Consider the following 12,337-nt stretch of genomic DNA (forward strand, 5'->3'; position numbering starts at 1 on the left):
ACAAGCCTCACACACACTGATACAGAAATCCTCTCACAAAACATCACAAGACAGTCTATAAAGTCTATAAAAAGAATCCTGCGTCAATAAATTAGAAACTGACACGCAATGATAAAACACACTGGTAAGAAAAGGATTTGCATGGTCGAATATGAAATTACTTTAGAACGATCCATATTCCTGATTAAGCAGGGGAACCATTTTTGCCTTTCAATTGAAAATGTTTAATATAAACATAAAGCCTCACAACAGAGGAGTTAAAACTGTTGACTACATTGTACAACTACATTATAGCATGCTATAAACCATTTACTATATTTATATATTACTTAGGAATGCTAAATAGAGGGATTAAACTAAACTGACTCTGATTTAATGTCTTAAAGGTGATCCAGAGGTGAGCGGGAGAAATTCAATGCCTGCAATACATCAAAAACACGCACAAAGCCATACACGTACACATCAGAGTGATACGGCAGGAACAGATTCTCTCATTTGAATTTAAACAAATTCCCGCCTGATCAAAGCACTCAGCTACGTGATTAAGGGAAGCCTGCAGGTAAGTGACGTGCGGTTATGCAGCTACTGCAAGCATTTTAAGTTGTCTGTGCACATCCACATGCCCATACTAAACCCGTGGTGTTAACCTCAAAGGCATTTGGCCTTATGGACAGCTACGCTGCGGCTCAGCCTAAGCCCTTATCTCGGCTACATCCCACTTACAAATGAATGGGAATTTAATGTTGAGATTCAAATGGAATTACAGTAACAGCAGGCAGTATTCCCATTTGACTCTTTTTTTTCAGATTCATTTGATCCCAATGATTGCCTGTCAGTTCATGCATAAAAGCTGTTCCCTCCGGTGTGATGTATAGATAGATGAGTATAGTGAAGAGTGAAAAAAATCATGTATTCAAATACTTCATGCTAATTGTCACTGCAGAAGAAAAGATCAATAATTACAAGAGGCTAATTCATTCAACATACTACAGTGAAGGGCCTGTATACTCAGCATGGGGGAATTCCCCTTGTTCCCTTCTATAATGGAGTTCTTCCTTCACATGCATGAGCTATGAATACACATACAATTACATAAATTTATTTGACTATGCATGCATATACTATAAAGTAATAACCCTGAGATTATGCATGCATTTGCAGTATTAGCCACTGTACATTTCCCCTTAACCTGCAGCAGTATTTTAAAACATTAATGCATATTGCAGACATTTATTTCTTAAATGTTGGACTATACAACTAAACCAAAGTATTGTGAAACATTTTGCCTGAGGTGGCTCAGTGCAACTAGGATTCCAGTTTTGCAGGTGTCTGCATGTTCGTCACACTGTCTGCATGTTTGTTTCTTTAGGTGCTGAGCGTTTTCTCCCACAGTGAGTTGTATGAAAATTCATCATTTCCACTGGGAATGGGTGGAGGCAATTTTGCAGTTTCACTTTGATTTCCTTTCTAAAATGTTTGTGCCCTCCTATTGATATAAATGTTAATATGCTCATGTGAGTCAGATTATTAGCAAGAACCTTAACAAAATGCAGAAAGTGACTTTCAGCCCATTCTTGCCAAATGCAGGCTAATCATTCTTTTGGGCAGATTATTGGATAACTGCAGAAAAAATGGGGTGAAAAAGTACCTAACTTTCTTAATATTTTTTAGACAATAAAGTGCTCCTTGTAGTAAAGCTGCAAATGCAACATAATGTATCATCAAGTACCAGGTCTCTGTTATTGCAACTAGGCATGGTTTTAAGTACGACTAGTACATTTGCATTTTACAAAACATTTCTATAAATGTTTTATTTTGTTATGCTAGTACATTAATTAATATCATCCTTATGTGTTATTTGCTGCATATATTGTAGACACTCCCTTGTAGTCATTCCAATATTTAAACATTAAAGATAATGTGTATCTTTATCTGAAGAAAAAAAGCTCTGCTCTAGCTAACAGCTAAGGCTAGCAGTGTACCAGTTGTAATGCAGACAGCATAAGTGTGTCAGTGAGCACAGCACTGGCATCAGGGCAGGATTTAGATGTACACTGGAGCCTGTGAGCCAGACGGACAAGGGCACCAGGGCTACTAGTGATGTATTGGGGCAGTGTGTGTGTGTGTGTGTGTGTGTGTGTGTGTGTGTGTGTGTGTGTGTGTGTGTGTGTGTGTGTAAATGACATGGGATAAAAGAGGATGGTAAAGGGCTGCCAGCCAAGAAAATCCTGTCCCACTATCGACAGCTTCTCTTTTTCTATACCAAGAAAACAGCTGTCTTTGGAGGGAGGGAGGAGGCTTGTCGCCCCCAGCCCTGCATCTGGAGGAGAGGAGAAGGGTAGGAGAGGAGAGGAGAGCAGAGCAGAGCAGAGCAGGAGAAATGAAGAGAGAGCGAAGAGACGTGGTATGCTTTCAACCCCCCTCCACGCAGCTTTAGAATCAAAGGCTTGATGAGTAATTAGTGATGATGAGATTAATAAGAAAGGCTACAGAGAAAGTGCGGAGAGGGAATCTGTCTCCACTTAATTGCATTCAAAGAGCTCATAATGTAGTGGGCTACAATTACAACACATGTACAAATCAGTGAATCGATGAATGACTATGTAGGGTAACTCATTAACAAATAAAAAGCTATATTCGTGCATTAATAATCATCATGTAGTAAAGGGCAGAGAGCCTTGTTTTATGGTAATATGACTTCTTAAATGGTCCAGTCCCTCGTCCAACTACCATCTTGCTTTCTGATTCAAGCTGAATGAACAGCCAATAAAATCCACCACGAATGGCATCCCCACTAGATCTTTATCATTCCTCCTTGATAGTAACTTTCAAACCCTTTTTCAATCTATTCAAGGCCCAATAATGTTTAATTAATAAACTCTGACACGTTGTCTGAACAGATTTGCAATGTCCTCAAGTGGTGTGTGTGTGTGTGTGTGTGTGTGTGTGTGTGTGTGTGTGTGTGTGTGTGTGTGTGTGTGTGTGAGAGAGAGTGAGTGAGTGAGTCTCAATAAAAAACGTTTTGGGGCAAAGGCCCGAGAAAAACTACTTGCAACAATACCACGTGAAACATCCTTGGTAATATGGCCATGGCAACCACTTGAAGACTATTTTGTCATTCATAACTAGTTTAACAGAGGACATTTGTAAAGCCATTAAAATACACACTGCGCTTCTTCTTTCAAGGACCTTTAAGAACCTTCATAGCCTGTGGAAGCCACACAAAATTGTGAATTGGCACTTACAAAGTAGACGGCCCCAAAGCTGCCATGTCCGATCTCGTGCAGGTCACAGAAGACGTCCTCTGGGTCATCTTTGAAGAAGAGGTCGGCCAGCTCGGGGTCCTTTGGTACCCCTTTCCGTGTGGACGACGGCATTATGGGCTGGACATGGGCTAGGCGCCGGGGACCACGCTCACATATACACTACTGCTGCTGCTGCTACCGCCACCAGATGTCCACGACGGGCCCGGCATTGGCCAGCTTGACCTGTAAAACAGAGCAGTAAGGAAGATACATGATGAGCTGAAAACATTTTTATTGCTGTGTACTGCACTGGACAAGGTTATAACATTTGTTTCCTTCAGGCTGACGATGCAGATCCCCTTTGATTTGACAATGAGAATACACATCACTTCCTGTGACAAAGAGAATTTTTACTTGACCCAAGTAAGCAAAGCATTACATCTTTTATGACCAGGGTGAGAATTACTATCAGTATTATCAGCGTTACATTAATTGCTATGTACTTAACAGATAACATGCAAGCTAAAGCATTCAATTACACAGATACACACTTAGGCGGGTTATTGATACCAGGGAATATCCAGACATTGTTTGATCTCCTGTTACTTCACAGTCCCTTTAAAGAGTAACCATATACGTGTGTGTGTGTGTGTGTGTGCGTGTGTGTGTGCCAGTGCATGCTCTTCTATGTTTGTGCATCTCATGGACAGCTGATAGGTGATAAGGCAGGAAAAAAGACATAGTCATATGATGACTACTTGCTGTCTAGTCCTGATGCTCATCCAAGTCACAGTCACACTTGCTCACGTAAACATGCGCGCGCACACACAACATACTTGACAGCTGAAGCTGAGTCACTGATGCATCATCTCCACACACGCACACAGTGTAACAGTTGCGTGTGTGTGTGCAGACACATACACTAACCCTAAATGTTTTGTATCACAAGGCTGCAGCCAGGCCGTCAAGCGTGTACGCATCCTGGACACACTGCTCCAGTTAGCTTCACTGCACATGCATCGCACAGACTCACACACATGCACACGGTCGCACACCATCTCTCTCTTCCCAGTTTTTCTCTCTCTCTCTTTCTGTCTACCATGAAATCTCTGTGCACATCAGCCAGATGCAGCAAGCAAATCTGGCTCCAAAGGCCAGCCCCACACAGAGCGAGCTGACATACAGGCAGAGGCAGCAAGACACACATGCACCCAGGCCAAGACACTAAGCATCAGCATCATCCTAATCCCCCTGCTCTTAAAGGGATCTAAACCATCACACCCACTCCAAAAATATCACTCTTAAAGGCAAAGTCTTGTGCACTCTGTTCCAGGGCACCAGATGCAGAAAGATGGAAGAGGATTACTTCATGTATGTGATTCTAAGACTGCACTATTTCATTGAGGATTGAGGAACTCAAAATCTGATATAAACGGCGGTATCGAAATTTGTATTTCTATCACGCAATGTCAATGCAACAGTTGTTTTTTGTTTTAAATATCAGCATGTTGAATTATTTTTGGTAAAATCTAGAGATGCACGATATGGATTTTTTCAGCCGATACCGATAACCAATAATGATTTCACATTATTGCATTTTAACCTGTAGTTTATGCACCCCGGGGGGTAAAAAGGCTAAGATGTAGTGGGCAAAGATGGATGATTTATTATTCATAGCTCGAATAAGATTTATTGTGTTAATCTCAAAGACTTTTTCCCTCTTCACCAAACACTTGCAGAACACGTTACAATCGTGTTGTCTTCTTCTGAACTTGAAAAACAACGGCCACTCCAGCGACGACATGTGTGGTTCTCATCTACATTGCGTGGCTCTACACAGGTACAGCAGCTCTGCGTCTTTGTTTTTCTCCGTGCTTATTGGCGGCTGGCAAACCAACATTAAAAGGTGCATACCGCCACATACAGTGTGTAAATACTGCACTTGTTAACTAAAGGAATTTGGCTTTGTATTATCGGTTATATTTATCCGCTATTATTTCATTATCTGCCGATAACTGATAATGTAAATATTCCATTATCTGGCAGATAATTTATCGGTCCGATGTAAATCATGCATCCCCAGTAAAATCCAACCAATTACTGCAGTCTAGTGTTTCTCTTTAGCAAAATAACAAACTTGACCAAAGACTATTCAAATACAAGTGGCACTAAACACCCAAGGTCTCAAGGTTCAGCATCATCATACTCCCAATAACATTGGCTAAAGGCAGCTCATGTGTCAGAGGCCGACACTGAGAGACGCTGGTTATTTGTTATCCTCATGTTCATGTTGATGGGAAGACATCGGCGATCATTTGGAAAATACTGATTCCTAGAGCTTTGCGATGGCAGTCAGGGAATGATGAGCATTAGGGTTGTGACTACATAATCAGGAATTCATTTAGTTCCATAATAGCTATCTCTACAGCAGCGTGGTCTAATTAAAGGTAAGCTGCCTCTTCTTCTTGTGTATACGGTAAGGTCCCTGGAAGCATCATGCCAACCTGCTGCCATCTACAAACATAACATCAGCATTGGGAATGGCAGCCTGCCGAACTGTAGCTTGACTAAAGTAAATTTCATGGCATTAAGCTTTGATTTATCTCTAAGAATGTCACAGAACATGCTTGGAAACCTCCGTAGGGTTGTCACATAAACAACAGGCATGGTTTCAATTTATCCACTTACATAATGTGAAAGATCACATATACAGGCTTACATGCTTATTGCCTTGAGGCGTTTCTTGGTCACAGAGGCATTTTTGAGAAGCGTGCAACCCTTTAGCTGAGACCTCCACGTTGGTGATAAAGGTGTGACGAATGGTGGATGAATGGTACAGCAGTGCATGTAAACAACCTGTAGGGTGAAGATTCTTATACAAACTATTTGTGGTTCCTGGCAGTTCAATTAAAAACACTTGATTACACAACCAAGTATTGTATATATATACTGTGCTTGTCAGGCTTTCACTAGATACCATATGTAATTCTTGTTCTTTAAATATGTGATCGGCAGACTTTCTTAATCACTGAAAGCTGCAAATTAACCATCAGAAATGTTGCATTATTAATGAGCATGTCACATGACACAGCCAGGCTTTCATTGTGTGAGCTGGCTCAACAAATCCTAAAACCCCTGTCAGAAATAATGGGTGTCACGATGGTGGTGATCAACTTGCCTTGTTAAACCAGGTTGTAATTCTTCAGGCTCTCTGCACTTTCCCACAAAAAGGGTTGTTTGGTGCATGTTTGGTTTGACTCCTCCTCAGGACAAAATGCAAGGAAATTACTGCTATTTCCAATTAAGAATATAAAAAAAATATTTCAGCAAAAGCAACACCTTTGCAGCAAAATTAAAGCAGGAAGGCAAGTAAAACATTTCAAATTCTCCAAGCCGTGAGATGTATTTATTTTACCACTTAGCATTATAAAACCTCATAGGCTACTGATTAAAGAGGCTCTGTGGAAGCTCTGGTTTGTGCTTAAAGCTGGTTGCTAGTTTATTTTAGCGGACTCCATTTCGCTAGCTATTGTTGCTCTGTTAGCAGAGAAGACAGAGACACCGACACAAGGTACTTGAGAACGTTCATGAAGTCATATCTTCAGAAAGAAATCCACAGTCCAGCAGTCCATTAAATAACTTAAACAAAACGTCTGCAGGCTTGTTTAGCCAACCGAGAAAGACAGGGAAGGTCTCACTGTTTTCGTCACGCTACAATCCACTCATATAAGGCCAATAAAAGAAATGATTAATACATGTAAACTCCTACAAATTGTAACATAGAGCCTCTTTATTAATATATGTTGCAGCATAAGTTACCATGGTGATCTAGTTAAAATAGAGCCAACTTCATATCACCGAAAATTCTGGCTTTACATACCTCACTAACCAACTAATCATGCTTGAAAGTACACGCATCAGGTGTGTGTCAGTAAATCGGTGAATGTGTCTGCGTGTCTCCTGGTTGCATCAGCCCTGTCTCTCATCTCTCCAGATAACTACTGAACTAAAACCTGAGACAACCCCCTATTTCTCTGTCACTCACTCTCTCACTCACACACACACACACACACACACACACACACACACACACACACACACACACACACACACACACACACACACACACACACACACACACACACACACACACACACACACAGTATTCACTAATAGAACATGAGACAAGGAATAAACAAAATTGCAAAAATAATCAAGACAAAAATTGGGGACAGAGGAAGTAAAAGGATTGGACAGAGAGACAACGAAGGTTTGACAGACAGACTGACAGACGGACAGATAGTCAGTTTTACCCCATGTGAAGGAGCTTTGAAAGAAGATCTAAAACGTGGAGATGGAGGAGTCGGCAGGTGAGTAAAAGACAGATAAAAATGGAACAACTGAACGCTGAAGTCATGTGATCACTCTGGAGACTCTGCACACCTCCCTCTCACCCTTTTTTCCACTCTCTCCTCCACCTCCTCCTGGTTCCTCCTCTCTTCTAAGATGTGTGAAGTGATGCAACGTGGCAACAACAGGTTGTAACACAGGGGGCTTGGTAAAGCTGTTACTAGTCCGGCAAAGCCCAGTGTTTGGACAGTTCGCTGTGTGTGTGTGTGTGTGTGTGTGTGTGTGTGTGTGTGTGTGTGAGAGAGAGAGAGAGAGAGAGTGTGTGTGTGTGTGTGTGTGAGAGAGTGTGTGTGCGTGTGTGTGTGGCTACTGTGCATCTATGAATGGTATTGTGCTGAGAGAGAGCTGATTAGGCAAATGGCTTAGACAGATTAAACGGTTGGTGTGTGTGTGAGCGCAAATTCTTTACTACACACGCTACTACACACCACTGCATGACACAGTGCTTATGTGCAGGTGTGCATTAGTGTATATGTTCACGAACAATGAGTGCCTTGCATGCAACGTGTCTGAGTGAGTAAATAAGATGGCATGTGTGGGGGTTACTGGGGGGGTGGGTAATGGTGCTAAAACATGTGCCATATACAGTAAACTATATATGACAGGAACAAATTATATGTAAAAGAGATTATACAGTTTATGCTAATGTGGCCTGGACTACACTCTCTCTTTCTCACACACACACACACACACACACACACACACACACACACACACACACACACACACACACACACACACACACACACACACACACACACACACACACACGAGCGATGTAATAAAGTGCTTGAGAGTGACTCAACAGTGACTGGCTAATATCCAATATTTTTAAAACAGGCTAGTGCAACTCATTTGCACGTCAGTAAACGCATTCTAAAGAACTCTGAGACTTCTGTACATGAGCACATGCGAACACACATGTGTTAAATGTGGGCCAAAGTTCAACATGCATACATGAAAAACACACAAACAAATTCTGCACACCCTCCAACCCCCAGGCCCCCTATTGGTGCAGTTATGACTAATTGATGTACCAACATGTTGTTGCAGGACCAAGACCAGGCTTGTGGATACGGCCCTATGTGCTGCAACAGAAATATCTAAATGGGACATTACATTAATAATAAGACGTATACGTAAATGGCCCAGAAATGTTGTGAAATTGATCATCTGAATTGATTTTGTTTGATGTGTATGTAGAGGGAATTCTTGAGTCAAAAATGGGATATCGCCTCAGATAGAGCTGCAGTGTGACAGTGGGTTGAAAAACATTTAGTTTCAGGGAACAAAACTAAAACTCTCCACAATATTTGGAACGCAATCCAAGTCCATCATGTCTTACAACTGCAAAAGTGAATATGATCAGTTCGGTGACAAAGTTGCTTTATTTCTCTTTGTAAATCTGTTCATTTGTATCTAGGAATGCACAATAACATTAGCAGGCCATTCGAGATCGTCCAATGAAGGCATTAAAATTAAATATGACGGGCCGTTAAGATGGTGCTTTAATGATGCGCGCATAACACAAAGTTTTGAGTTAGTAGTTTCCTTATTTTGCCCAGTTAATGCCAGCTTGCCATCATGCAGGCAAGAGGCATAATAATATGTTAATTTTACCACAGGAAAGACTTGATGTTCTCTGTAATTAGGTGGAAAAAATATGTGCATATGTCAGTATTGGCATCAGCAATCAGCCAAAATGAGTAAGAAAATATCTGCATATCTGATAATGCCAAAAATCCAGTATGATGCATCCATACATACCTACATACTATATTCGCGCCATTACGCCGGTGAGAGCACACAAGTGTCCGTATGTGTGTGTCAGTTGATGTGTGTGTATTTGCGTGTATAGCCAGGGGGTTTAACGGCTTACTGGCCCCCCTACCGGCTTTAGGCAGCAACAGGAATTAGGCAGACTGTGGGAATTCTTACTGTGATTAAAATCACCAGCTCTAATCAGAAATGGGGGGAAAAAAAGAACTGGTAAATCTGTCAAATTGTGCGTTGACAGTGTGAGGGCAGTGTGTGTGTAAGAGAGAAAGAATAAGAATTACGTAATTAGTCGTTTTTCTTAACTCCTTTCATGACATTATAGAGCGCAGGCTTAGAGCTTTGGAGTTGTGCGTGTGTTTGTGTGTGAAAGTGCACATGTATGAGTGGGTGCGCAAGGAAGCCTGGATCATGGACACGCACACACACGCACGCACACGCTCACACACACTAAAAAAAAAAAGGGAAAATCACTGCACTTCAGTAATCCTGTCTAATAAAAACTTAAAGACTGTGAGCAGATAGAGCCTCATATCTCAGCAGAGTGCAAGGTCCCTGGAGAGTACTGCATGCGTGCATGTGTGACGTCTACATGCGTGTGTGAGCACGACATTAAAATAGGTCAACCTCATTGTGAATCATATAACAATCTATTTAAAAGCACAATGCCAGGTTGTATCGTGATGACTAGCCAATTCAAAAAGGGCCTAATGTGATAGGAATTGTTTCTTATCAATTGAAAACCTCTTGTGGCTGTGTGGCTGCTCTCCTGGATATAAACACACATGGCCATGCGTGAACAGGGCAGAGGTATCCATACTCATAACCTTAAGAGCACATAGCTTAATCAAAACATCAATCCTTTGGAAATTGGGGAAAAAAATTGATGTGATTCTCTCTTCAAAGAGCATGTCTTGATGCAGAAAAATCAATAATCCCAAATTTAAAACCCAATTCTTGACATTAAGAACTCCTGTAACAAGTGTGTAAGACTGGGCTACACGTTCCTTATGGCTGAACCAATTGGATGGTGAAATATAATGCTCTAAGCTGGGCTACTCTGAGTTTTGGTGATGGCTGAGTGTGAGCAAAGATCATGAGCAGAGATAGTGGGTTAATTTATCTGTTTATTTTTAGTGATGGATCATTACTTCCTACTTTTAAAACATAGTGTATTTGTAGTCACACAGTGAGAAAAAAAAAATCATGTGTAGGACGCATCCCCAATCATTTTGTAATTGCATTGTAGCCCTCTGAATCAGAATCAAATCGAATCATGCGGTGCCGAGCGATCCCAACCCTTACAATCACAAGCACTCACCATCATAATGTCATCTTTGACTATTTTTATGAAAAGTATCTGCACTCACAATTTGTGCAGGGTGCGACAATTAAGAGAGGAAGATGTCAATCAAGCATATTTTGTATCTCCACTGTGCTTAAAAGAGGTATAACCTGGGAAATAAGTGAAAACATGGTAAATGGTAGTGGTCTTGCATTTCTATAGCTAGCTTTTCCAGTCTACTGACCACTCAAGCGCTTTACAACACTTGCAATGCAAGGCGCCAACTGCTCATCAGGAGCATTTGGGGCTCAGTATCTTGCTCAAGGACACCTTGACATGCAGCTGGGGGAGCAGGGGATTCGAACCAGCGACCTTCTGATTACTAGACGACCCGCTCTACCTCCTGAGGTACAGCCGCCCTGAAACATCTGTAAGGGTGGTCCATGCAGGGTCATTAAGCTGCCACAACCTTCTTGTGGACCTGATTGTTGATATGGCAGATTTCACTGATCTTCACAGCCCCTCTGCCCACAAAGTTCTGCAGTTTGCAGTGAGAGGAAGTTCAGAAATTTGAAATCATCCCTCATCTTGCCTGGAGCGTAGTTCTGTAACCCAAATTGTTCCTCCTTTACCACACCCATTCCCCACAAGCTCTTTTCCCACTCATGGTGTGACTCAAAAGCAAGATTTGCCTGTGGCACAGAAAATACATGCACACACACGCATGCACGCACGCTTGACTTCCTACTGAATCCAATGATTGGTGTTGTCTCCTCGCGTGATGATGACAATTTGACAGAAGGATTTACATTATTGCCCAATTCACCAAACGCAAACCACAGACAAACCTCAGACTTCCTTCAATCACTGCAGCTTAAAGATGACTGTGCACTGTCAATAAAAAAGGAAAGATACACATTTCAAAAATAAAATAAGGCAAAAACAAGCTGTATTTCGCAAACAGTAATTTTAAAAGGAAATTCAAACAGAAATCTGCAATTCAAGGCAACCCCTATCCACCACATTCAACTGTGATATCTAACATGTAGTTATTTAATGACTAAGATGTTCACTTTGCTACAAGAAATTCAGACTGAGGCTGTAAAATGGAAGATGTAAAGTCTAGCATGAGCAATCAGACACATCTAAGTTAAATACTGACAACCACTAAATTGTTTGAAATATCTAACAATTTCTTTTGTCGCACGCTGCCAACAAGCAACCTCTAATCGTTATGTTGTACTGTAGCAATCCCCACACACAGGAATTCACATGTGCGTACAGACAAGTTGAGAAAGCCAAGGTAAAGGCCAGAGAAACATTGCCTACTCTCAGTCTGCTTTAATTCAGTGTGACAGAGGGTCCGGCAGGGCAGTGAGCTTTCATTACGAGGAAAATAAGACCCATTTTATAGTACAGTCAGCTGATGCCTGTGCTGGCTGTCCAACTGCAACATTAAGGGGAATTTCGACACAGGCACACATGCACACACACATACACACAAATACGTTTACAGCACAAACAGTGGAGCAGAATGACCTGCAGGGTGACCTCATTGGGGAAGCGTTAGTTGGTCTGGTGGATGCTTGCAACAATCTGCTTGCCAGATAATCATAGCCTG

General features: G+C 41.6%; 1 protein-coding gene across 2 annotated transcripts in view; it reads right to left on the minus strand.

The window, feature by feature from the left end:
* Positions 1-12,337, minus strand: part of taok3a (TAO kinase 3a) — a 68,209-nt gene that overhangs the window by 29,737 nt on the left and 26,135 nt on the right. For both annotated transcript variants that reach the window (XM_084360395.1, XM_084360396.1), the window contains exon 3: positions 3,246-3,488. In XM_084360395.1, the coding sequence (XP_084216521.1) occupies positions 3,246-3,377 (132 nt within the window). In that variant the 5' untranslated portion in view covers positions 3,378-3,488. The remainder of the gene's footprint in view (positions 1-3,245; positions 3,489-12,337) is intronic.

The sequence above is a fragment of the Pagrus pagrus genome (genome assembly GCF_965226575.1).
Source record: "Pagrus pagrus genome assembly, chromosome: 8".
NCBI lineage: Eukaryota > Metazoa > Chordata > Actinopteri > Spariformes > Sparidae > Pagrus > Pagrus pagrus.